Source organism: Bufo gargarizans, chromosome 2 (assembly GCF_014858855.1).
Source record: "Bufo gargarizans isolate SCDJY-AF-19 chromosome 2, ASM1485885v1, whole genome shotgun sequence".
Lineage (NCBI taxonomy): Eukaryota > Metazoa > Chordata > Amphibia > Anura > Bufonidae > Bufo > Bufo gargarizans.
Window position 1 is genome coordinate 458,254,231 of NC_058081.1, and position 26,079 is coordinate 458,280,309.

Consider the following 26,079-nt stretch of genomic DNA (forward strand, 5'->3'; position numbering starts at 1 on the left):
AGTCCTCCCTCTATATAAACTATAAACCCTCCACCAGTCCTCCCTCTCTATACATTATATTCCCTCCTCCAGTCCTCCCTCTATATACATTATACTCTCCTCCAGTCCTCCCTCTATATACCCTTCACCATTCCTCACTGTATATACACTATATACCCTCCACCAGTCCTCCCTCTATATACATTATATACCCTCCACCAGTCCTCCCTCTATATACATTATATTCCCTCCTCCAGTCCTCCCTGTATATACACTATATACCCTCCACCAGTCCTCCCTCTATATACATTATATTCCCTCCTCCAGTCCTCCCTCTATATACATTATACTCTCCTCCAGTCCTCCCTCTATATACCCTTCACCAGTCCTCCCTGTATATACACTATATACCCTCCACCAGTCCTCCCTCTATATACATTATATTCCCTCCTCCAGTCCTCCCTCTATATACACTATATACCCTCCTCCAGTCCTCCCTCTATATACACTATATACCCTCCTCCAGTCCTCCCTTTATTTACATTATACTCTCCTCCAGTCCTCCCTCTATATACCCTTCAACAGTCCTCACTGTATATACACTATATACCCTCCACCAGTCCTCCCTCTATATACATTATATACCCTCCACCAGTCCTCCCTCTATATACATTATACACCCTCCACCAGTCCTCCCTCTATATACATTATATTCCCTCCTCCAGTCCTCCCTGTATATACACTATATACCCTCCACCAGTCCTCTATCTATATACATTATATTCCCTCCTCCAGTCCTCCCTCTATATACAATATATATTGTTCTCCAGTCCTCCCTCTATATACATTATATACTCTCCTCCAGTCCTTCCTCTATCTACATGATATGTATATCCTCCTTCAGTCCACCCTCTATATACATTATATTCCCTCCTCCAGTCCTCCCTCTATATGCATTATATTCCCTCCTCCAGTCCTCCCTCTATATACATTATATATTGTTCTCCAGTCCTCCCTCTATATACATTATATACCCTTCTCCAGTCCTCCCTCTATATACATTATATATCCTCCTCCAGTCCTCACTCTATATATATTATATATTGTTCTGCAGTCCTCCCTCTATATACATTATATACCCTTCAGTGCGTTCTCTCTACCCCCCCAACCCAGGGCCGGTGCAAGGATTTTTGCCGCCCTAAGCAAGATAAAAATTGCCCCCCCCCCCCTTATCAGATGATCTGCCCATATCATGTTCCACCCCTTTCTCAGCACTTAAATTAAAAGAACTGCTATGTTTCCCTTAGGGTTAATCAAGCGAAAGAGGAGGATCGGGGAGAAGAGTTCCCAGTGCCAGCGCTGGAGAAAGCAAAGTGGCTGAAGGGGTTTTAACCCTTTCAGCCCAGTGGGAGGGGGACACGAGGGTGCCCCACTCCTAACAACTATATAGTGCCAGGAAAATGAGTTACTTTTCCTGGCACTATAGTGCTCCTTTAACACCAGTACTGCACAGTGTCTTTTCTCTGCAGGAACAGGCTATAGACACCAGTACCACTACATTAAACTGTACTGGTTCTGGGACTATAGTGTCCTTTTAGGCTCCATTCACATGTCCGCAATTTCGTTCTGCATTTTGCGGAACGGAATTGCGGACCCATTCATTCTTGAGGGGCAGCATGATGTGCTGCCCGGACACGGAATTGCGGATCCGCACTTCTGGGTCCGCACTTCTGTTCCGCCCAAAAAATAGGACATGTCCTATTCTTGTCCGCAAATGCATATTCTATTAGTGCCGGCAATGTGCGGTCCGCAAAATGCAGAACGCACATTGCCGCTTTCCATGTTTTGCGGCTCCGTGTATCCGCAAAACACGTTGCGGACGTGTGAATGGAGCCTTAATGTGAGGTAAATTTGTTTCCAATGTAGTATTAATAGCTAAACAATTAAATAATAAACATATTGCATTGTCCACCAGGACAATAAGATGATCTGGTCTCTGGCTGCAGTCTGGCTCTGGGGACTCCCTTGTCACACTCATTTACTCCCCCTCACTTGTCACTCTCATTTACCCCCTTCCCTTGTCACTCTCATTCTTCCCCCACTCCCTTGTCACTCTCATCATTCCCCCCCTCCCTTGTCACTCTCATTCCCCCCCTCCCTTGTCACTCTCATTCCCCCCCACTCCCTTGTCACTCTCATCATTTCCTCCCCCCCTCCTTTGTCACTCTCATTCCCCCCCCACTCCCTTGTCACTCTCATTCTTTCCCCCACTCCCTTGTCACTCTCATCATTCCCCCCCCCCCTCCCTTGTCACTCTCATTCCCCCCCCTCCCTTGTCACTCTCATTCCCCCCCCTCCCTTGTCACTCTCATTCCCCCCCACTCCCTTGTCACTCTCATCATTTCCTCCCACCCACCCACTCCCTTGTCACTCTCATTCCCCCCTCCCCACTTCCTTGTCACTCTCATCATTTCCTCCCCCCTCCCTTGTCACTCTCATTCCCCCCACTCCCTTGTCACTCTCAACATTTCCTCCCCCCTTGTCACTCTCACCCCCCCCACTCCTTTGTCACTCTCATTCCCCCCCCTCCCTTGTCACTCTCATTCCCCCCCCTCCCTTGTCACTCTCATTCCCCCCCCTCCCTTGTCACTCTCATTCCCCCCCTCCCTTGTCACTCTCATTCCCCCCCTCCCTTGTCACTCTCATTCCCCCCACTCCCTTGTCACTCTCATTCCCCCCACTCCCTTGTCACTCTCATCATTTCCTCCCCCCTTGTCACTCTCACCCCCCCACTCCTTTGTCACTCTCATCATTTCCTCCCACCCCCCCCCACTCCCTTGTCACTTTCATTCCCCCCCACTCCCTTGTCACTCTCATCATTTCCTCCCACCCCGCCCCCACTCCCTTGTCACTCTCATCATTCCCCCTCCCCTTGTCACTCTCATTTCCCCCCCACTCCCTTGTCACTCTCATTCCATCCCCCCCCCCCCACACACACACACCTCTAGTGTAGCATGGCCGAGCTCTGTTCGGTCCTCGGTACAGGAGCATTTGTTTCCTGTACTCGGCCGGACTGAAAAGAAGTGCCCACTAAGTGAGCACTTCCTGTCAGTCCGGCCGGGTACAGAAAACAAAAGCTCCTGTACCGCGGACCGAACAGAGCTCGGCTACGCGACATTAGAGGCGCTTCCCTCCTGTAAGTCCCTCTCTCTGGGCAGTGCGGCAGCCGCCTGGTGCGGGGGAGGGCCCGCCGCCGCCCGCCGTACTTTAAATAAAAAACTTGCGCCAACACTTATTTTTTTTAAACCGCATGGGGCCGGTGCCCCCTGCTAAATTGCACCCTAGGGGGCTGCCTAGGTCCTCTTACAGCTTGCACCGGCCCTGTCACAATGAGATTCTGGCTACAGTCAGTGCTACTGCTGTCATCTGGAACGCTGTATCAGCATATCATGTGCAGGGATGGTAGGGATTTAAGACCCACAAGTGATGCGCTAATTTAGCACTCCAGGAGAAAAAAAAAATTATGTCACAATATTTAACAAAATCAGAATTGTCAGGCTGAAAAAAAGCAATTTAACCAAATTAATTTGATTCATCGTGCAGCTCTAAATGCAGTGTATTATTCTTTTACCATCATGAAAACTGCTCAGCACCATACAATAGTGTTAGGGCCGGTGAGATTGGGAGAAGATGGAGGCCCCTTCCTTTATCTAAACACTAAGACAACACTGACCAGGGCATCTGAGGGGTTAAATGGCCAGGATCATAGGAATCTCTGACCCTGGCTGCTGGAGATTGTTGTCAGGTATATAATGCGGCTGCAGATTCAAGTCCGGACCCTATACCATGTTACTTACTCACATCTATGGTACATGAACAGTGTACATCAGTAACAGGCTAATAAAACCATTTGGGGTAGATATCATTTATTGAATAGTTTTTAATAGTTTTTTGAGTGGGATGTAAAAAGCATTCCTGCAGTGCATTTAAAATGTGTTAACTGTATTATACGAGCGAATAACTTCACTCAAAGCGGGTCTGCACACTTTGGAAGATTACTTACTCCCTGGAATGACAATGAGTTTAGAAAAATAAAAATTAGCCAAACATTATTGATATGCATTATAAAGTTGATCAGAGCAAAAAATATGGCCACCCTTTCAAGGGTTAAGCTATTACAGTTACTAACAAATGGTCGTAAGTAACACTATCACCCTGTGCCTGAGTTATTGTAAAAGGGTATTACTATCAGAGCAATCACTGTACTGTCTTTTTATGTGCGACCAGTTGCTAGACATCCAGTCTATTGATATAGGAACCCTGTACCCCCGATATCAGAGATACTGGGGTGACAAGATACAGTGACCCTTCTGTAGCCAAATCAAACGCCTGTATCTGTTAACTAGTCTTTGAATGACACTAACAGCATTGGGGAACCCTCTATCCCCCTCCCTAAATACCCGGGTGTAGTAGAAAAGAGCTAGTCTATTAAGGATCCTCCATGACATATATTAGCCCAATACTTCTGCCCCACTAAAGCAACAGACTGTAAAGTGGGCCTACACAATTCCATCATCATCAGGGGTCAGTGGGGCTAGCTGGATTTCTGTGGGGCATGGAATCCCACCCAGGATCTGCTATTAAGAAACACATGGCACTACTACCTCATAGAGTGCCACTCACTTAAGCAATATTGATGGTGGCTCCAGTGACAGCCAGCAAGGGGTGCCTCTGGTGCAATTAGGATAGAAAGAAGGTAGAGGACAACATGCTTGACAAATAAAGTATATCCATGAAGTACTGGTAAATACTACCGCAATCCAGCGCTTATCCAGTGCTACACACTGCAGGGGTATACTCCTACGGTCTAAACTACCACATCGGATGTTCTATGATAGATATACAGCATATTTCAGTATTAGTAAACCAAAAGAAAAACACTATATAACACAAATTAATGTGTGGAGACATATCTACAGAACCGAACCACAGACACCACACATGTTAAAGAGGACCTTTCACCTGGAAAAACATTGTGAACTAAGTATCCTGACATATACAGCGGCGCCCAGGGATCTCACTGCACTTACTATTATCCCTAGGTGCCGCTCCGTTCAGTCGTGATGTCCTCTGGTATCTTCGCTCACTTGGTTATAGTAGGTGGAGACTTAGGGGACTTGGTTATAGTAGGCGGAGTCTGCCCTTGTTCTGCTGGGCGTCTCCTCCTCCTAGGCTGTAGCGCTGGCCAATCGCAGCGCAGAGCTCACAGCCTGGGAGAAAAAAAACTCCCAGGCTGTGAGCTCTGCGCTGCGATTGGCCAGCACTACAGCCTAGGAGATGGAGACGCCCAGCAGAACAAGGGCAGACTCCTCCTACTATAACCAAGTCCCCAAACATACCAGAGGACATAACGGGAGAACGGAGCGGCGCCCAGGGATAATAGTAAGTGCAGTGAGATCCCTGGGCGCCGCTGTATATGTCATGATACTTAGTTCACAATGTTTTTCCAGGTGAAAGGTCCTCTTATCAAAGACATACATATAAATACCAACGTTGATAAAAAGTCACGCAGACAAGTGCTAAGAAATTATGCCCCCTCAGACCCTAGGTCTCCATGTATACCTCACAAGTAAGTATAATGAGATAAAAATACAGTATTAACCCCTTAATGACCACCTATACGTGTTTTTACGGTGGTCACTAAGGGGCCTTAGACAGGGAGCGGGGACCCGGCTCTCACATTCCGAACCGGCAGGAGTGCAGATTTGGGCTGTTTTACACTTTACATGCCACAGGCAATGTCGCCCGCCACATGTAAATCAGTGACAGAGGAAGCGGACTCCCTCTGTCTCCCATTGGCACCCCGCAAATGCGATCGCAGGGTGCCAATGTGCATGAAGCCTACCTGGCTTCCGATTTAGGCCCGGTCCTGGCTGTAGTAATTTCCAGCAGGCTGTGCCTCTCTGGCGCAGCCTGTTGGTCAATGTTAAAATAGCATTGCTATTAAAATGCAATGCATTATAGGGATAATGCATTGCATTTTAAAAACAATCAAATACTGTCTGTTATAGTCCCCTTGTGGGACTATTAAGTGGTAAAAAAATAAAAATAAAAAAATATTACATTTTAAAAAATCCCATAAAAAAATAACACTTTTTTTCCATTGAAAGTACGCTTTTCAATAAAAACAATTGTAAAAAAATAATCTCCCCCGTATATTTGGTATTGCCACGTCTGTAACGACCCAGACTACATAAATATCACATAAATTATCCTCTACAGTGAACGGCGTAAAAAATAAAAATAAAAAAAGACAGAATTGCTCATTTATTCTTAGTTGCCACCGAAAAAACTTAATAACAAGTGATCAAAATGCGCCATTTACTCCAAAATGATACCAATGAGAAATACAAGTTGTCCCCAAAAAGTCAAGCCCTCATGCAACTCCATAGAAAGAAAAATAAATAAGTTATGGGTCTTGGGAAGCGGCAATGTAAAAACATTTATTTATTTTTTTAAAAGGGGTTTTATTGCAAAAAAGTAGTAAAACCTAAAAAAAAAAAAATAATATTTAGGCTACTTTCACATTTGCGTTCAGAGCGGATCCGTCTGAGACGGATCCGCTCATATAATGCAGATGATGGATCCGTTCAGAACGGATCCGTCTGCATTATATTGTAAAAAAAATTCTAAAGCCCCTTTCACACGGGCGAGTTTTCCGCGCGGATGCGATGCGTGAGTTGAACGCATTGCACCCGCACTGAATCCTGACCCATTCATTTCTATGGGGCTGTGCACATGAGCGGTGATTTTAACGCATCACTTGTGCGTTAAGTGAAAATCGCAGCATGCTCTATATTGTCAGATTTTCACGCGACGCAGGCCCCATAGAATTGAATGGGAAGCGTGAAAATCGCATAGCATCCGCAAGCAAGTACGGATGTGGTGCGATTTTCACGCACGGTTGCTAGGAGACGATCGGGATGGAGACCCGATCATTATTATTTTCCCTTATAACATGGTTATAAGGGAAAATAATAGCATTCTGAATACAGAATGCATAGTAAAACAGTGCTAGAGGGGTTAAAAAAAAAATTTAAAAAAATTAACTCACCTTAGTCCACTTGATCGCGAAGCCGGCATCTCCTTGTGTCTCCTCTGCGCTGAACAGGACCTGGGGACTGGGGTGAGCATTAAATAGAGGTTAAGGACCTTTGATGACGTCACTCCGGTCATCACATGGTCTTTTACCATGGTGAATCACCATGGTAAAAGATCATGTGACGTACCATGTGATGACCGGAGTGATGTCATCAAAGGTCCTTAACCTCTATTTAATGCTCACCCCAGTCCCCAGGTCCTGTTCAGGGCAGAGGAGACACAAGGAGATGCCGGCTTCGCGATCAAGTGGACTAAGGTGAGTTAAATTTTTTTTTATTTTTTTTAACCCCTCTAGCGCTGTTTTACTATGCATTCTGTATTCAGAATGCTATTATTTTCCCTTATAACCATGTTATAAGGGAAAATAATACAATCTACAGAACATCAATCTCAAGCCCAAACTTCTGTGAAGAAGTTCGGGTTTGGGTACCAAACATGCGCGATTTTTCTCACGCGAGTGCAACGCATGACAATGTTTTGCACTCGCGCAGAAAAATCGCGCATTTTCCCGCAATGCACACGCTTCTTATACGGGCCCAAAATATGACGCCCGTGTGAAAGAGGCCTTAGTGTGAAAGTAGCCGCAGACGGATCCGTCCAGACTTTACATTGAAAGTCAATGGGGGACGGATCCGTTTGAAAATTGAGCCATATTGTGTCAAATTCAAATGGATCCGCCCCCATTGACTTACATTGTAAGTCTGGACGGATCCGTTTGCCTCCGTACGGTCAGACAGACACCCGAACGCTGAGCGGAGCGAAGCCCAAATGCTGCCAGACTGATGCATTCTGAGCGGATCCGCATCCACTCAGAATGCATTAGGGCTGGACGGATGCGTTCGGAGCCACTTGTGAGAGCCTTCAAACGGAACTCGCAAGCGGAGCCCTGAACGCTAATGTGAAAGTAGCCTTATTTGGTATCACTGTAATCATACTGACCCAGAGAATAAAGATATTATGTTATTTATAAGAGTCAACATTCTGATAGAGATCTCAGAAATGGGTTCAAAGGGTCTTTCATCAAACTCTGTAACACTAGATTTAGGTCCCAAGGAGTAACTTGGAAAATCTTAGTCTGAATGTCCCTTGCAATTGTTTTACAAAATCTGATGATAAGAGGATGAACAGCTAATCTGACGTCAAACAGAACGCTTAAAATCTGGACCTTTATAGTACTAAGGGAAAGACCCTTCTCTAGACCCTTCTGAAGAAATTGCAAAATCCTGGGAATAGAGAGACTACACTGTGGGAGAGGATCAATTCCCAGGAAAGGAAAGAAAGCCGCCCAGGTTCTAGCATAAATTCTAGTGGTTACCTGTTTCCTACTTTTAAGCAAAGTGGAAATAGCGGATTCAGACAATCCCCTATGCATTAGCAATGACTTTTAAAAAACCAGGCCGTCAAGTGAAGGCCCTTTACTGGAGGGTGGATGACTTGCCCCTGGCTTAATAAGTCTGGGATCTCTGGTAGCACCCAAGGCTCCCTGACTGAAGAAGCCTCAGCCACGTGAACCAAGCATGACGGGTCAAAAAGGTGCTATCATGATCACCGAAGCCCTGTCCTCCCGTATCTTCTTGAGAACCCTGGAGATCAACTGAAGAGGTGGGAATGCATAGAGAAGACCCCGGTCACATGGCTGTAGAAAGGCATCCACCACTGAAGGAAGGTCTCTCGGAATGAGGGGGAAAAAAACGTTTCCACATTTCTGTTAGATCTTGTGGCAAAGAGATCCACCGCTGGTTCCCCCAAATCTGTACTAGCTGGGAGAACCCCCCCCCCATTTAGGGACCACTCTCTCTGGTCTAGTCTGTGAGCACTCAAAAAATCCACCTGTTGGTTGTCCACTCCTCTGATATGAACGGCCGACAACGACGCGACTCTTCCTTCTAGTAAAGAAAAAATCTAAGTAGCTATTTGTTGTAACTCTATGGACTTGGTCCCTCCCTGGTGATTCAGATAATTGTCTGACAAAACTTTTAGATGACGGTTCTCGAGAAAGGGTAAAATCTTCTGCAAGGCTAGAAGAACCACCATCAACTCTTTTGCATTTGAAGAAGTTGCACATATCGATCCGTCCCAAGGGCCCTGCAGAATCCTGCCCTGGAGGTGAGTTCCCCAGCCAACTGGACTGGCCTGTAGATACTACTATTGGGTCCACAATCCTCCAGGGAACCCCCCGGACAAGATTGACTTGATCCAACCACCATTTTAGGGAACTGCATGTCTGACTGGAAATAGATATTTTTCTGTCCAACTCTTCTCCCTTTCCTGATCAAGTCTGGAGAATCTCCCATTGAAGGCTCCTGGAGTGAGCCAGAGCCCACGGAACAGCCGGAATGCAAGAGGCTAAAGTTCCCAGAGCTGACATGCCCTTTCTGATAGACAGAGTAGATGTCAAGACGGGGAGTGGGGGAAACCCCCCACTGTACAATGTCAGGTATAATGGGGAAGCAGCTAGGCCAGGATACCGGAATCAGGGAGCAGGTCACCTCCTAAAGAGTCCTTAATCCTCACCCTAACTCCTCACCGTATGAGCGAACCTGGATGGTAGGACGGCTCATAGCCAGGATACCTAGGACCCTGAGTCTCCCTGATAATCCCTCACCTGGGGCTAATATCTGTGATCAGCGATAATGAGTTAAAAAAAAAAACTGAAGCATCCACTTGACAGGCAGGAACAAATTTGTATGGCTGAGACTGGGGAAGACATTCCTTGTCCGTAAGGCTACTTTCACACTAGAGTTTCTGGGTCCACTTGTGAGATCCATTTGAAGGCTCTAACAAGCGGCCCAAAATGAATTAGTTAAGCCCCAATGCATTCTGAATGGATAAGGATCCATTCAGAACACATCAATTTGGCTGTGTTTGACCTCTGTTGCGTTTTTAAGACGGTCACTAAAAAGGAAGCTTGCAGCGTTTTGGTGACCGTCTGACTATGCGGAGCCAAACGGATCTGTCCTGACTTACAGAACGGATCCGTCTGCATTATTTTTAGCATATAACAGCTAAGTGTGAAAATAGCCTCGTACGGATCCGTCCAGACTTTCAATGTAAAGTCAATGGGGGACGGATCCGCCTGAAGATTGAGCCATATTGTGGCATCTTCAAACGGATCCGTCCCCATTGACTTACATTGTAAGTCTGGACGGATCCGCACGGATCCGCACGCCTCCGCACGGCCAGGCGGACACCCGAACGCTGCAAGCAGCGTTCAGCTGTCCGCCTGTCCGTGCGGAGGCGAGCGGAGCGGAGGCTGAACGCCGCCAGACTGATGCAGTCTGAGCGGATCCGCTCCATTCAGACTGCATCAGGGCTGAACGGCTGCGTTCGGGTCCGCTCGTGAGCCCCTTCAAACGGAGCTCATGAGCGGACCGACGAACGCTAGTGTGAAAGTAGCCTTAGTCAAGACGGATCCGTTTTGACTTAGACGTTTTTTTTATGAATAATGCAAATGTATCCGCTTTTAACAGATACAAGCGTTTGCATTATTGGTGCGGATCCTTCTGTGCAGATACAAGACAGATCCACACCAAACGCGAGTGTGAAAATAGCTTAATAGGCCAGGGCCTGTACAAGGCTTCTAGGCTTATTATTGGTACATTCCAAGGCAGGCATGCCGGTGGCAGCACAGCATTGGAACATACTGATCTTTATATTCCGTAATGGATAAAATTCCTTTACTTAAAACAATTGGCAATCTAATGATTGAATGTTGGGTTCTGAAAAATATTAAAAGAAGAAAAACAGAAACAAGATCAAAATAAAAAAATGAAACATAATAGGCATCACCATGTTCAAAATTAGCCATACTATTAAAATATAAAAATATTTATCATGTATGGCAAAGGGTGTAACACAAAAAATCTAAATTTTCTTGTCACTTAACCTTCCCAAAAAAAATGGAAGAAGTAATGATCAAAAAGTCATATACAAGCCAAAATTATAGCTCACACAGCTCCATAAAAATAACTACAAAAAAGTTATAGGGGTAGAATACAGTGATAATAAGAAAAAAATAAATGTTTTCCAAACCTTTTTATATTTTTTTGTATTAAAACACATGAAAAACTAAATAAAAGTGGTATTGCTGCAATTAGAGATGAGTGAATTTCATATTTTGAAATTCGTTCACACTTCGTTTGTTGATAAAAGGTGAATTGCGTTATGGATTCTGTTAACACGGACAATAACGCAATTCTATGACGGAATGCATAACGAAATGCCTTTAGAGGCATTCCGTTATTCATTCTGTCATAATAGAAGTCTATGGGCTGCAAAATGGATCCATCCCGTTTACGTTATGCAGGAGAGGACGTGGTCCGCGGTAACGGAATCCATAACGCAATTCACCTTTTACCACAAAACAAAGTGTGAACGAATTTCATAAGCGGAAATTTCGCTTTAGCTGTAATCCTATTCACCTGGAGAATGAATGCAACAGTTCAGTTTTACTGCATGCGGAACACTACATTGTATGCCATTTTACATGGTGCCAATAGAAAGTACAACTTGCTCTCCAAAAAACAAGCCCTGCTATGTGAATAGAAACATAAAATAGTTATTGCCCTAAGAAAGTAAAACATTTTAAGGCAAAACGGGGAAAAATGCCATGTCAGGATGGAGCTAAGGATAATTGTATTTGACGGAGAGCAACTTTGTAGTTCAGTGAATGGAGGTAATAGCCACTACCTTACAAATTATGGATGGGCCAGGGTTTCACAGCACAGACAAGTGTCTGGTCCACATATTATGCAAGTAAATATCAATCGCCAAGGAAACTGAAACATCCAAGAGCACTACAAAATGGCAAGAGAAATATTTCCATGCGTTCAGCAATTGAATCAACAGAAGCTGCACATAAACCCGTCTTTTCCCCAAATTGTGTTATATATCCCCTGAAAACCAAAGTAAGAAAATGTCTTCTGATACCCAGATAAATAGGATCTTGTTACAGTATATAACACAGCAGGCTTACTGTAGCTGGTGCCCTCTGTATTCAGCAGCTGTCACATATCTTTGATGACTTAGTGAATACTGACTCCAAATCTCATTTGCATTCCAGCAGCCAAAGGAGAAACAAACCGTTTGACAGCACGTATAGAAAATGAAAGAGGCGTTCACCGGCTCTTCTGCGCGCTTAATACAACAAACCAGAGTTTGTAGCAGATTCTTTTCAAAGGGAATGTTTTCTTTCCTAAGAGGCTTATCCATCAAGTGCTGAAGTGGTTATGGCAAAGCAATTTGCCTATTTAGGAAACAAGAAGTCAATTTTCCACTATTGCCCTCTCTACCCTTCCTCAATATCAAAACGAAAAACTGCAGCGAAATGCAAATAATATCTCCAGGCTGTGCTACGTCAATCCAAAAGAGTCTATCCAGCGCTGATCGTGGAAACAGGGATGTCATTCTAGCAAATTATAACACTCTCAGGTTTCTATAATGGCACACATTGGGGAGTTGAGACACATGCTTTTCCTGGCACATCAAAGATGACAGCATTGCTGGAGATCAGAATTTATGGTAATGTAATGTATTCATTAGCATGGTTATATCAATATTTTTCTGGATTTTATGGGACAAGTGAACCAATGATACCAGGCTAGAATTTACTTCCAATACGACAAAAATTCAAAAATATATCATCGTAAAATGACATTATTTAAATCAGAATTTTATTATAAATCTTTAAATCATTTTTATTGGGTTTTTGTGACCATCTGTTAAAAAATGAAACTTGCTATTCTGTTTTTTGCAGCTCACTTTTCACCTTTACTGTGTATACGGAAGTTGGGAGAGTAGAGTGACAAAGTAAGGGTGGGTTCACATAAGCGTTATGTATTCCATTATAGAAAAAAACTGAATCCATAAGACGGAAGTCAAAACGGAAGCCTTTAAGAGGCATTCCGCTTTGATCCTTCATAATGAAAGTCTATGGGCAGCATCCTGGTTTCCCATAGACTTCTATTATGAAAGATCAAAACGGAATGCCTCTTAAAGACTTCCATTTTGACTTCTTTCTTATGGATTCCGTTATTTTCCATTATAACCATGTTATAACGGAAAACAAAAATGGAATCCATAACGCTGATGTGAACCCACCCTAATATAGGGGGAGATGTATCAAACTGGTGTAAAGTAGAACTGGCTTAGTTGTCCATTGTCCTCCGTCGTTCCACGGAGCGGAAACCGGCCTTCCTTCCGGTCTGTGACGATGCAGGTTGGTGCCGGCTATCAGCGGCACCCCAGGGAGCTTAGCCGGACATTTGCTCCAGCAGTCCACCTCTACTTCCGCCCGGTGGTGATACGCATCGATATGCGTTCCACAGGGCGGAAGTGCTACTCCATCCGATCCGACAGGCACGATCCGGTACCTCTATTGTGCCTATAGTTGGCACTATGACTTGTATGAAACATTTATATATTTTTATATTTGCCTTTAGTTGTAAACCTATACACCATGTCATATATTCTTTATATTCATTCATCTATTTGATTGTGGAACGCATATGCGTTCCAAATACCGGAAGTACGGCTTCTCCACTTCCGGTTTGAAAAACGCGCCCTTTTGAGGGCCATTATTGTATAAATTGTTTGTTTTACCATTACTTGATTATGTAATGCTCCTGAAGAAGGGGATCTATTGTCCCCGAAACGCGTCGAGCCATTTTCTACAATAAAGGTGATTGATCAGAAGCACCGGATTACCTGCTGCCTTCATCACTACGACTCTACATACGATCCTGGCCGGGGGGGTTCAAGTCACAGGTGTCATATGCTTATCCTGGTGACCACCCCCCCAGTGAAGTGAGTGTTTCTAAGAGTGTGATTTTGTCCTGAATTGGGCATTCCTCACCTCTATTATTATCATTATTTATTTGATATTTTATCTCCTTTATGTATGTATATATATATATATATATATATATATATATATGTTTATTTATATTTATATTTACTTCATCATTTATGAATTCCATTCCATTTTTATTAGTCTCTATCTTTGTCAACCACATTGTCTTCTAAATTGGGCTGTCAGACGGTCTTTCCTGTGGAGCAGGGTATACTTAGGGTCTTCCACGTTGGAGCACCCATTATCCAGGTTTTACTACATTGCTTCCTTTCCTGCTCTTGATAATTATCACGGTTCAACGGTACTCCCACTCTAACTACACTGTTAATAAGGCCTGGCGCTCTCTTCCATTTGGGGTCTAAACTATAAGTGGTGGACTCTCCAACACTGTAGTTTATTACCCCTTACACCTGTTCACTTAGTTGTCCATAGCAACCAATCAGATTGCACCTTTCATTTTTCACAGCCCCGTTGGAAAATGAAAGGTGGAATCTGTTTGGTTGCTATGGGCAACTAAGCCAGTTCTACTTTACACCAGTTTGATAAATCTCCCCCATAGTTTGTAAAGCTGAAAAATGACATCTGTCCATCCAGTTCAGCCTGTTATCCTGCAACACTGATCCAAGGGAAAGGCAAAAAAAAAAACTCATGAGGTTGAAGCCAATTTTCCTCATTTTAGGGGAAAAAAATCCTTCCTAACTCTAATTAGGCAATCAGAATTATTCCCTGGATTAACGACCCCTCTCTCGCAACTATAACATCTAATATTATTACACTCCAGAAATAGATCCAGGCCCCTCTTGAACTTTTTTAGTGAATTTACCTCACTATCATTAGAATGTAGGCTGGATAGGGCTCATGCACAAGGCCGTAGTTTCGGTCCGCATCTGATCCGCGTGCATAATATGATGGTCAGCAGGCCGACAGCAGTAGTGGCATGATGACTGCAGAAACCATATGCAATTGAAGATAATGGTAGGCAGGACGACAATGGCAGTGAAATGATGGCGGCAGCAGTTGTACAAAACAGAACATAATAGTAGGCAGGCAGGCAGACAGTGGTAGCCTCAGGGTTCATGCATATGACGTGGTTTTGGTCCACATCCGATCCGCAGTTTTGGTGGGTCGGATGTGGACCCATTCATCTCAGCGGGGCTGCAAAAGATGAGAGCGATTGACTTGAATTGGTCCGCATCTGCCAGATACGACCAAAGACAGGGCTTCACCTTTTTGCGGTGCAGGGATACGGATTGTAAGAACGCTATGAAGCGCTTCTTTGGGTTTTTGGGTCCGTGTCTTTGCACCACAACAAGATAGAACGTGTTCTATCTTTGGGTGTATGTTACGGATCACAGCCCCATTCAAGTCAATGGGTCCACATCCGCAAGTAGATTGCACATAGCTGGTGCACGGGCACTGAGCACTACGCTGGTGTGCATGAATCCTAAGTAAGACACAGTACAACTAGACCAGACAAGCAGAAACTGCACCAAAATTAGCACAATAATAAATGCTATGTGGAGTGAAGTGTAAAGATTGTCTACAGCACCTAAAAAAGTTAGGGCACACTATGCTATTGCATTTTGCTAAATTTTGAAATGCCAAACAGAAAAATCTCAAGGAGACTGGACCTACACTTCAAGAAGATCATATACTAACAATGTGAACATGGCCCCCTGTTCTCATGAGGATTCAGATGTATCAGTACAGATCACATCCAAGAGAGACCGGGCTGTGTTATCCACAAGCGTTATGGCAGCTGAAGTGTAGAAAATCTTCATAATTAAGCCTCATGCACATGACTATAGCAGGTTCATGCCCATATTGTGGCCTGCAAACAGCAGGTCTGTAATATATGGGCATTGGCCGTGTGCTCACCATATCACTTGAATTGGTCCGCAATCTGAAAGATACAGAGGCACGGAAATGGAAGCCCTATGGAGTGTGCACCATGGGTTTTCTGCCTGTGCCTCTGCACCACAAAAAAGTAGTAAATGCCCAGATCACGGGCCTCATTCAAGTGGGGTCATAATTTGCAATCCACAGCACGGGCCCAGAGGGCACATGCTTGTGTGCACGAGGCCTTACAAGCAAAGTGTTTTGAGTTGGGCTGAAACCACTTGAATGTGGTAATGCGTATATACAGACCAGTCACTGGGGAAACTAGTGAACGTAGTCTGTCGTGATCTGTTTTCACACCTTTTCGAGTTCCAAGGTCTTCAAGACTCTGCGAGCTGGAAATAAAAAAATAAAAAAACATTAATGATTACGTTTTAATTATTATATACATGTCCTATCTCATGAAATCTAATTACTAAATCTTTATCAATGACGGCCCCAGTGAAACCAATACATCTCTAGTCTTTATTATATTATCTAGCATGATGATAGCAGATTTTATTTCATCTCAATCTTCACAAAAGGGTGGTCTGATTTAGAAAACTCCATATAGAATATTATTAGATTGGGCCCTTTGTCAGTTCCTTGCAGAAGACAGAAGCTAGATAGATATTTTTTTAGATCTGGAGGACCCAGAACATTCAATATGAAATAGGAACTGTGTAATGCTTCATTTCTCCTATGGTGGCACTGCAGGGAATAGAGCACCAGTTGTCAAGTTCTTCTCCAGATTACAGATAATTGCTTGGGTCCCAGCAAATGGACAATTTATGATCAGCTTGTTTTCTAGGGGACTCAAAAAGGGTTTGTCCAAAGCAGACATCCATTTTACTGATAGCTGAAGCCATGTCTACAACTTGGTTCATTTGACCAATCAATGGCTTAGCTTTATGAAGGTAAGGTTAGGTCCACATCACCATTTTGAATTTTAGTCTTCAGTTCCGTCACAGGAACAAAGTACACGAATTGCCGTATCCAGTACATACCGAACACCGCAGGTGCCTGACAGATCCCATTCACTATAATGGGGTCCACATGGTTTGCAGCATAAAATTTTGCTGCATGCAGGAATTAAATGTGAACTTAGCATCACACATATTAGTCCTTATCTGTCAATTGCCCTTAGGCCTCATGCACACGACCGTTGTTGTGTTCCGTTCCGCAAAATGGGGTTCCGTTGTTCCGTGATCCGTTTCCGTTTTTGTTTCCGTGTGTCTTCCTTTATTTTTGGAGGATCACCAGACATAAAGGAAAGTAAAAAAAAATCTAAGACAGGTTTGCAATGCAAATGATAGGAAAAAAACGGATGCGCGGACGCGGATGACAATCTTGTGTGCCTCCATGTTTTTCAGCGGTCCCATTGACTTGACGGTTTTCCGCAAAAATAATAGGACAGGGTATATTTTTTTGACGGACTGGAACCACGGATCATGGACGCGGATGACAAACGGTGCATTAGCCGAGTTTTCAACGGACCCATTGAAAGTCAATGGGTCCACAGAAAATCACGAAAAACTGAACAATTGACACGGAATAAAACAACGGTCGTGTGCATGAGGCCTTACCCTGATCTATGGACATACTAGAGATGAAGTCACATAATGATCTCCTCCCTCAGACATGATGAGAGCCCTCCAACTACTCCCTCATCACAACAGTCATTGACGGGTAATAGCACTGGTGCTTTTATAGCTGGACAAGTACATGTGTGTCATTAAAGGGGTATTCTGAAATTAGAATAACGGGTCTTCTTTTTACCCCATGCTCACGTGTTGTGTCTGGTTTCAGGTAAATAGGGCTGGCCTACAATACCATATGCACTGCAGTTTGTGGGAAAAACACAAAAAATCTCCATCAACACCTTTAAGGGCTCATGCACACGACCGTATGTATTTTGCAGTCCGCAAAAAATACGGATGACAGCTGGCCCCTAATAGAACTAGTATTATCCTTATCCGTAATGCAGACAATTATAGGACATGTTCTATTTTTTTGCGGAACAGAAATACAGACATATGGAAACGTAATGCACACGGAGTAACTTCCGTTTTTTTGCAGACCCATTGAAATGAATGGTTCCGCATACTGTCCGCAAAAAAACAACAACGAACGGACACAGAAAGAAAATACGTTTGTGTGCATGAGCCCTAACCCTGTAAAAGTTTGAGTAAATGGAGCATCATAACTTTTGTTTTTTATATCGAAAAGCTGTCCTTTAGTCTATATTTTAAGTAATCATATGTAATCTGGAGAATTATGTTGCGTGCATCCCAATGCACATAGCGCTCGTTCGTTTCACAATCTATAATGTGCAATATAATATTACCAACATTTACTGAAGCGACATAAATAATGGATTTGGGGAACAACTGCTTCACTTACAGCATAAAGAGTGTTAGAATTGTAAGTAGGCCACTTATCACTGCGAGAATCCTACTGGGAAACCTAAAGCTAGCTATGCCTTTTTCCAAATTGTTTTATATTGTATTCCCTTATGGGACATTACAGAGCATTTCTACTCAACATAAAAAACCTGCAGTAAATCGAAGTCTTCCAGTCAGCCCTGTCAACCTGCTCATAATACTATTAGTTACATCTAAAGTAGTTGTCACATGTGTCCACAGGCTGTGCATGGTATTGCAGCTCAGCAGCATTCACTATAATGGAGTTGCGCTGCAATACGCGATAACATGTACAGGTGTGACATACAGATTTCACAGGCGTTGTCACCCTGCTTTACTGCGTGGAGCTTACACAGATTTCATAGGGCGCCATAGCAAAATTTTGTATGGGCCCCCTGGACCACCAATTTCCCAGCAAGTGTGCTTCAAACATTTCCAGGTACAGTAACTCACTTTATCTGACTTCTATGTTGGAAAAACTAGAACTGTTTTTTAAAAAAAATACTGCACTCATTTTGAGCACCATTTCCCAATGTATTTGCACCAGGCAACTGGTATACATCTGGTATAGATAATTTTCCTGCTTCAATTCACATACAAAGCTGTCTGCCTGCAGCTACCACCAGGGGGAGCTCAGTGCACAGAAGTTTATACAGTTACCTTTGTCTGCAATGAAAGCTGTAATCATCTCTTTTGCACTGAGCTCCACCTAGTGGCGGCGACGGAATGAAAATGCAGTGTTCCCTAATCGGGAGCAGAAGGAGTTCAGTGTTGAGCCGTCATAGCAGTCAGCTGGTCTGCCTCCATTGAAAATACACCATTGTTACCACACAGCTGAATAGTAAATAAGCAATGGCACACCCTGGCATTCAAGGGTCGGAGGATGACTTTAAATAATGTCCATTAATTTAATGACAAAATTATTATTAATCACAAAATCATTTAGTCACCATCTGTAATCTCGTGTAACGTATCACCTATTTTTTTATGGAATTGACGAGTGTACCTTTTAAGGCCTGGTTTCTGTATCTTCTGCGGTGACCAGTCAGTATTTGGAAGCTTTATCTATAAAACAAAGAAACGGGGGAACAATGAAATCATACACATCATCCATATGTTCATGTCTGAAGAATGTGCAATGAATTTTTGCTTAGAAGAGTGTTTTCCCAGCTCCAATCTCATTGTCACCCCCAACTGGCAAGATTTTTAGCAGATCGCTGCATGAGGCCAATTTGCATACACTCATCCTTAATTACATTTAAATGGAGATGATTTGCAGGTGGCTTGGTTATAATGAAAATTTGCTATGTTACAGGAAGGATTTGAGAGGATAACAAGAAAATGTAAAAGACGTTCTCTTTTTTAAAGCAGTCTTCACTAGAGTTGAGCGAACACCTGGATGTTCGGGTTCGAGAAGTTCGGCCGAACATCCCGGAAATGTTCGGGTTCGGGATCCGAACCCGATCCGAACTTCGTCCCGAACCCGAACCCCATTGAAGTCAATGGGGACCCGAACTTTTCGGCACTAAAACGGCTGTAAAACAGCCCAGGAAAGGGCTAGAGGGCTGCAAAAGGCAGCAACATGTAGGTAAATCCCCTGCAAACAAATGTGGATAGGGAAATTAATTAAAATAAAAATTAAATAAATAAAAATTAACCAAAATCAATTGGAGAGAGGTTCCATAGCAGAGAATCTGGCTTCCCGTCACCCACCACTGGAACAGTCCATTCTCAGATATTTAGGCCCCGGCACCCAGGCAGAGGAGAGAGGTCCCGTAACAGAGAATCTGTCTTCATGTCAGCAGAGAATTAGTCTGCATGTCATAGCAGAGAATGAGGCTTCACGTCAGCCACCACTGCAACAGTCCATTGGCATATATTTAGGCCTAGCACACAGGCAGAGGAGAGAGGTCCCGTAACAGAGAATCTGGCTTCATGTCAGCAGAGAATCAGTCTGCATGTCATAGCAGAGAATGAGGCTTCACGTCAGCCACCACTGCAACAGTCCATTGGCATATATTTAGGCCCAGCACACACACAGGCAGAGGAGAGAGGTCCCGTAACAGAGAATCTGTCTTCATGTCAGCAGAGAATTAGTCTGCATGTCATAGCAGAGAATGAGGCTTCACGTCACCCACCACTGCAACAGTCCATTGGCATATATTTAGGCCTAGCACACAGGCAGAGCAGAGAGGTCCCGTAACAGACAATCTGGCTTCATGACAGCAGAGAATCAGTCTGCATGTCATAGCAGAGAATGAGGCTTCACGTCACCCACCACTGCAACAGTCCATTGGCATATATTTAGGCCTAGCACACAGGCAGAGGAGAGAGGTCCCGTAACAGAGAATCTGTCTTCATGTCAGCAGAGAATCAGTCTGCATGTCATAGCAGAGAATGAGGCTTCACGTCAGCCACCACTGCAACAGTCCATTGGCATATATTTAGGCCCAGCACCCAGGCAGAGGAGGGAGGTCCCGTAACAGAGAATCTGTCTTCATGTCAGCAGAGAATTAGTCTGCATGTCATAGCAGAGAATGAGGCTTCACGTCAGCCACCACTGCAACAGTCCATTGGCATATATTTAGGCCCAGCACACACACAGGCAGAGGAGAGAGGTCCCGTAACAGAGAATCTGGCTTCATGTCAGCAGAGAATCAGTCTGCATGTCATAGCAGAGAATGAGGCTTCACGTCAGCCACCACTGCAACAGTCCATTGGCATATATTTAGGCCCAGCACACACACAGGCAGAGGAGAGAGGTCCCGTAACAGAGAATCTGGCTTCATGTCAGCAGAGAATCAGTCTGCATGTCATAGCAGAGAATGAGGCTTCACGTCAGCCACCACTGCAACAGTCCATTGGCATATATTTAGGCCCAGCACCCAGGCAGAGGAGGGAGGTCCCGTAACAGAGAATCTGTCTTCATGTCAGCAGAGAATTAGTCTGCATGTCATAGCAGAGAATGAGGCTTCACGTCAGCCACCACTGCAACAGTCCATTGGCATATATTTAGGCCTAGCACACAGGCAGAGGAGAGGTTCATTCAACTTTGGGTAGCATCGCAATATAATGGTAAAATGAAAATAAAAATAGGATTGAATGAGGAAGTGCCCTGGAGTCCAATAATATATGGTTATGGGGAGGTAGTTAATGTCTAATCTGGACAAGGGACGGACAGGTCCTGTGGGATCCATGCCTGGTTCATTTTTATGAACGTCAGCTTGTCCACATTGGCTGTAGACAGGCGGCTGCGTTTGTCTGTAATGACGCCCCCTGCCGTGCTGAATACACGTTCAGACAAAACGCTGGCTGCCGGGCAGGCCAGCACCTCCAAGGCATAAAAGGCTAGCTCTGGCCACGTGGACAATTTAGAGACCCAGAAGTTGAATGGGGCCGAACCATCAGTCAGTACGTGGAGGGGTGTGCACACGTACTGTTCCACCATGTTAGTGAAATGTTGCCTCCTGCTAACACGTTGCGTATCAGGTGGTGGTGCAGTTAGCTGTGGCGTGTTGACAAAAGTTTTCCACATCTCTGCCATGCTAACCCTGCCCTCAGAGGAGCTGGCCGTGACACAGCTGCCTTGGCGACCTCTTGCTCCTCCTCTGCCTTGGCCTTGGGCTTCCACTTGTTCCCCTGTGACATTTGGGAATGCTCTCAGTAGCGCGTCTACCAACGTGCGCTTGTACTCGCGCATCTTCCTATCACGCTCCAGTGCAGGAAGTAAGGTGGGCACATTGTCTTTGTAGCGTGGATCCAGCAGGGTGGCAACCCAGTAGTCCGCACAGGTTAAAATGTGGGCAACTCTGCTGTCGTTGCGCAGGCACTGCAGCATGTAGTCGCTCATGTGTGCCAGGCTGCCCAGGGGTAAGGACAAGCTGTCCTCTGTGGGAGGCGTATCGTCATCGTCCTGCCTTTCCCCCCAGCCACGCACCAGTGATGGACCCGAGCTGCGTTGGGTGCCACCCCGCTGTGACCATGCTTCATCCTCATCCTCCTCCACCTCCTCCTCATCCTCGTCCTCCTCGTCCTCCAGTAGTGGGCCCTGGCTGGCCACATTTGTACCTGGCCTCTGCTGTTGCAAAAAACCTCCCTCTGAGTCACTTCGAAGAGACTGGCCTGAAAGTGCTAAAAATGACCCCTCTTCCTCATCCTCCTCCTCCTCCTCCTGGGCCACCTCCTGTTCCATCATCGCCCTAAGTGTTTTCTCAAGGAGACATAGAAGTGGTATTGTAACGCTGATAACGGTGTCATCGCCACTGGCCATGTTGGTGGAGTACTCGAAACAGCGCAACAGGGCACACAGGTCTCGCATGGAGGCCCAGTCATTGGTGGTGAAGTGGTGCTGTTCTGTAGTGCGACTGACCCGTGCGTGCTGCAGCTGAAACTCCACTATGGCCTGCTGCTGCTCGCACAGTCTGTCCAGCATGTGCAAGGTGGAGTTCCACCTGGTGGGCACGTCGCATATGAGGCGGTGAGCGGGAAGGCCGAAGTTACGCTGTAGCGCAGACAGGCGAGCAGCGGCAGGATGTGAACGCCGGAAGCGCGAACAGACGGCCCGCACTTTATGCAGCAGCTCTGACATGTCGGGGTAGTTGTGAATGAACTTCTGCACCACCAAATTCAGCACATGCGCCAAGCAAGGGATGTGCGTCAAATTGGCTAGTCCCAGAGCTGCAACGAGATTTCGCCCATTATCACACACCACCAGGCCGGGCTTGAGGCTCACCGGCAGCAACCACTCGTCGGTCTGTTGTTCAATACCCCGCCACAACTCCTGTGCGGTGTGGGGCCTGTCCCCCAAACATATGAGTTTCAGAATGGCCTGCTGACGTTTACCCCGGGCTGTGCTGAAGTTGGTGGTGAAGGTGTGTGGCTGACTGGATGAGCAGGTGGAAGAAGAGGAGGAGGAAGCCGAGAAGGAGGAGGTGGCAACAGGAGGCAAAGAATGTTGCCCTGCGATCCTTGGCGGCGGCAGGACGTGCGCCAAACAGCTCTCCGCCTGGGGCCCAGCTGCCACTACATTTACCCAGTGTGCAGTTAGGGAGATATAGCGTCCCTGGCCGTGCTTACTGGTCCACGTATCTGTGGTTAGGTGGACCTTGCTACAGATGGCGTTGCGCAGTGCACACTTGATTTTATCGGATACTTGGTTGTGCAGGGAAGGCACGGCTCTCTTGGAGAAGTAGTGCCGGCTGGGAACAACATACTGTGGGACAGCAAGCGACATGAGCTGTTTGAAGCTGTCTGTGTCCACCAGCCTAAATGACAGCATTTCATAGGCCAGTAGTTTAGAAATGCTGGCATTCAGGGCCAGGGATCGAGGGTGGCTAGGTGGGAATTTACGCTTTCTATCAAATGTTTGTGAGATGGAGAGCTGAACGCTGGCGTGTGACATGGTTGAGACGCTTGGTGACGGAGGTGGTGGTGGTGGTGTTGGTGGTACATCCCCTGTTTGCTGGGCGGCAGGTGCCAACGTTCCTCCAGAGGCGGAGGAAGAGGCCGAGGCGGCAGCAGCAGAATAGGCCGAGGCGGCAGCAGCAGAAGAGGTAGCAGGGGGAGCCTGAGTGACTTCCTTGGTTTTAAGGTGTTTACTCCACTGCAGTTCATGCTTTGCATGCAGGTGCCTGGTCATGCAGGTTGTGCTCAGGTTCAGAACGTTAATGCCTCGCTTCAGGCTCTGATGGCACAGCGTGCAAACCACTCGGGTCTTGTCGTCAGCACATTGTTTGAAGAAGTGCCATGCCAGGGAACTCCTTGAAGCTGCCTTTGGGGTGCTCGGTCCCAGATGGCGGCGGTCAGTAGCAGGCGGAGTCTCTTGGCGGCGGGTGTTCTGCTTTTGCCCACTGCTCCCTCTTTTGCTACGCTGTTGGCTCGGTCTCACCACTGCCTCTTCCTCCGAACTGTGAAAGTCAGTGGCACGACCTTCATTCCATGTGGGGTCTAGGACCTCATCGTCCCCTGCATCGTCTTCCACCCAGTCTTGATCCCTGACCTCCTGTTCAGTCTGCACACTGCAGAAAGACGCAGCAGTTGGCACCTGTGTTTCGTCATCATCAGAGACATGCTGAGGTGGTATTCCCATGTCCTCATCATCAGGAAACATAAGTGGTTGTGCGTCAGTGCATTCTATGTCTTTCACCGCTGGGGAAGGGCTAGGTGGATGCCCTTGGGAAACCCTGCCAGCGGAGTCTTCAAACAGCATAAGAGACTGCTGCATAACTTGAGGCTGAGACAGTTTCCCTGGTATGCATGGGGGTGATGTGACAGACTGATGGGGTTGGTTTTCAGGCGCCATCTGTGCGCTTTCTGCAGAAGACTGGGTGGGAGATAATGTGAACGTGCTGGATCCACTGTCGGCCACCCAATTGACTAATGCCTGTACCTGCTCAGGCCTTACCATCCTTAGAACGGCATTGGGCCCCACCATATATCGCTGTAAATTCTGGCGGCTACTGGGACCTGAGGTAGTTGGTACACTAGGACGTGTGGATGTGGCAGAACGGCCACGTCCTCTCCCAGCACCAGAGGGTCCACTAACACCACCACGACCATGTCCACGTCCGCGTCCCTTACTAGATGTTTTTCTCATTGTTATGGTTCACCACAACAACAAATATATTATTTGGCCCAATGTATTGTATTCAAATTCAGCGGGATATAAATTTGAGGCCTAGTATTTAGGCGCTGGGTGACAGGTATGGGTTTAGTGACAGAATTAGACTTGGAAATACACAGTAGCGGGTGTGTGTGAAGTTATTCTGAATGACCCAATGTGCACCTTCAATATTATATACCCTTTTTGGGATAGATTTCAAATAGCTCTGATATAGCAGGAACCACTAAATTATGAAATTGCTAAATTGGGAATTGTACTTCAACCCAGAACAAAAAATGTGCTTTGACGGACACTAAATATCTTGCCCAGCAACAACAGTACAGCGGTGGGTAACGAGAGATTTAGAGGGATTTAAATTTGAGGCCTAGTATTTAGGCGCTGGGTCACCGGTATGGATTTAGTGACAGAATTAGACTTGGAAATGCACAGAAGCGTGTGTGTGAAGTTATTCTGAATGACCCTATGTGCACCTTCAATATTATATACCCTTTTAGGGATAGATTTCAAATAGCTCTGATATAGCAGAAACCACTAAATTATGAAATTGCTAAATTGGGAATTGTACTTCAACCCAGAACAAAAAATGTGCTTTGACGGACACTAAATATCTTGCCCAGCAACAACAGTACAGCGGTGGGTAACGAGAGATTTAGAGGGATTTAAATTTGAGGCCTAGTATTTAGGCGCTGGGTCACCGGTATGGATTTAGTGACAGAATTAGACTTGGAAATGCACAGAAGCGTGTGTGTGAAGTTATTCTGAATGACCCTATGTGCACCTTCAATATTATATACCCTTTTAGGGATAGATTTCAAATAGCTCTGATATAGCAGAAACCACTAAATTATGAAATTGCTAAATTGGGAATTGTACTTCAACCCAGAACAAAAAATGTGCTTTGACGGACACTAAATATCTTGCCCAGCAACAACAGTACAGCGGTGGGTAACGAGAGATTTAGAGGGATTTAAATTTGAGGCCTAGTATTTAGGCGCTGGGTGACAGGTATGGGTTTAGTGACAGAATTAGACTTGGAAATACACAGTAGCGGGTGTGTGTGAAGTTATTCTGAATGACCCAATGTGCACCTTCAATATTATATACCCTTTTTGGGATAGATTTCAAATAGCTCTGATATAGCAGGAACCACTAAATTATGAAATTGC

The 26,079-nt window shown here is 45.4% G+C and overlaps 1 protein-coding gene across 1 annotated transcript in view; it reads right to left on the bottom strand.

The window, feature by feature from the left end:
- The window catches only part of LOC122926042 (protocadherin-10-like), a 126,370-nt gene that overhangs the window by 17,020 nt on the left and 83,271 nt on the right, over positions 1–26,079 (bottom strand). The window contains exons 2-3 of the mRNA XM_044277430.1: positions 19,298–19,356; positions 16,139–16,224 (exon numbers count right to left, since the gene is read on the bottom strand). Coding sequence (XP_044133365.1) covers positions 16,139–16,224; positions 19,298–19,356 — 145 coding nt within the window. The remainder of the gene's footprint in view (positions 1–16,138; positions 16,225–19,297; positions 19,357–26,079) is intronic.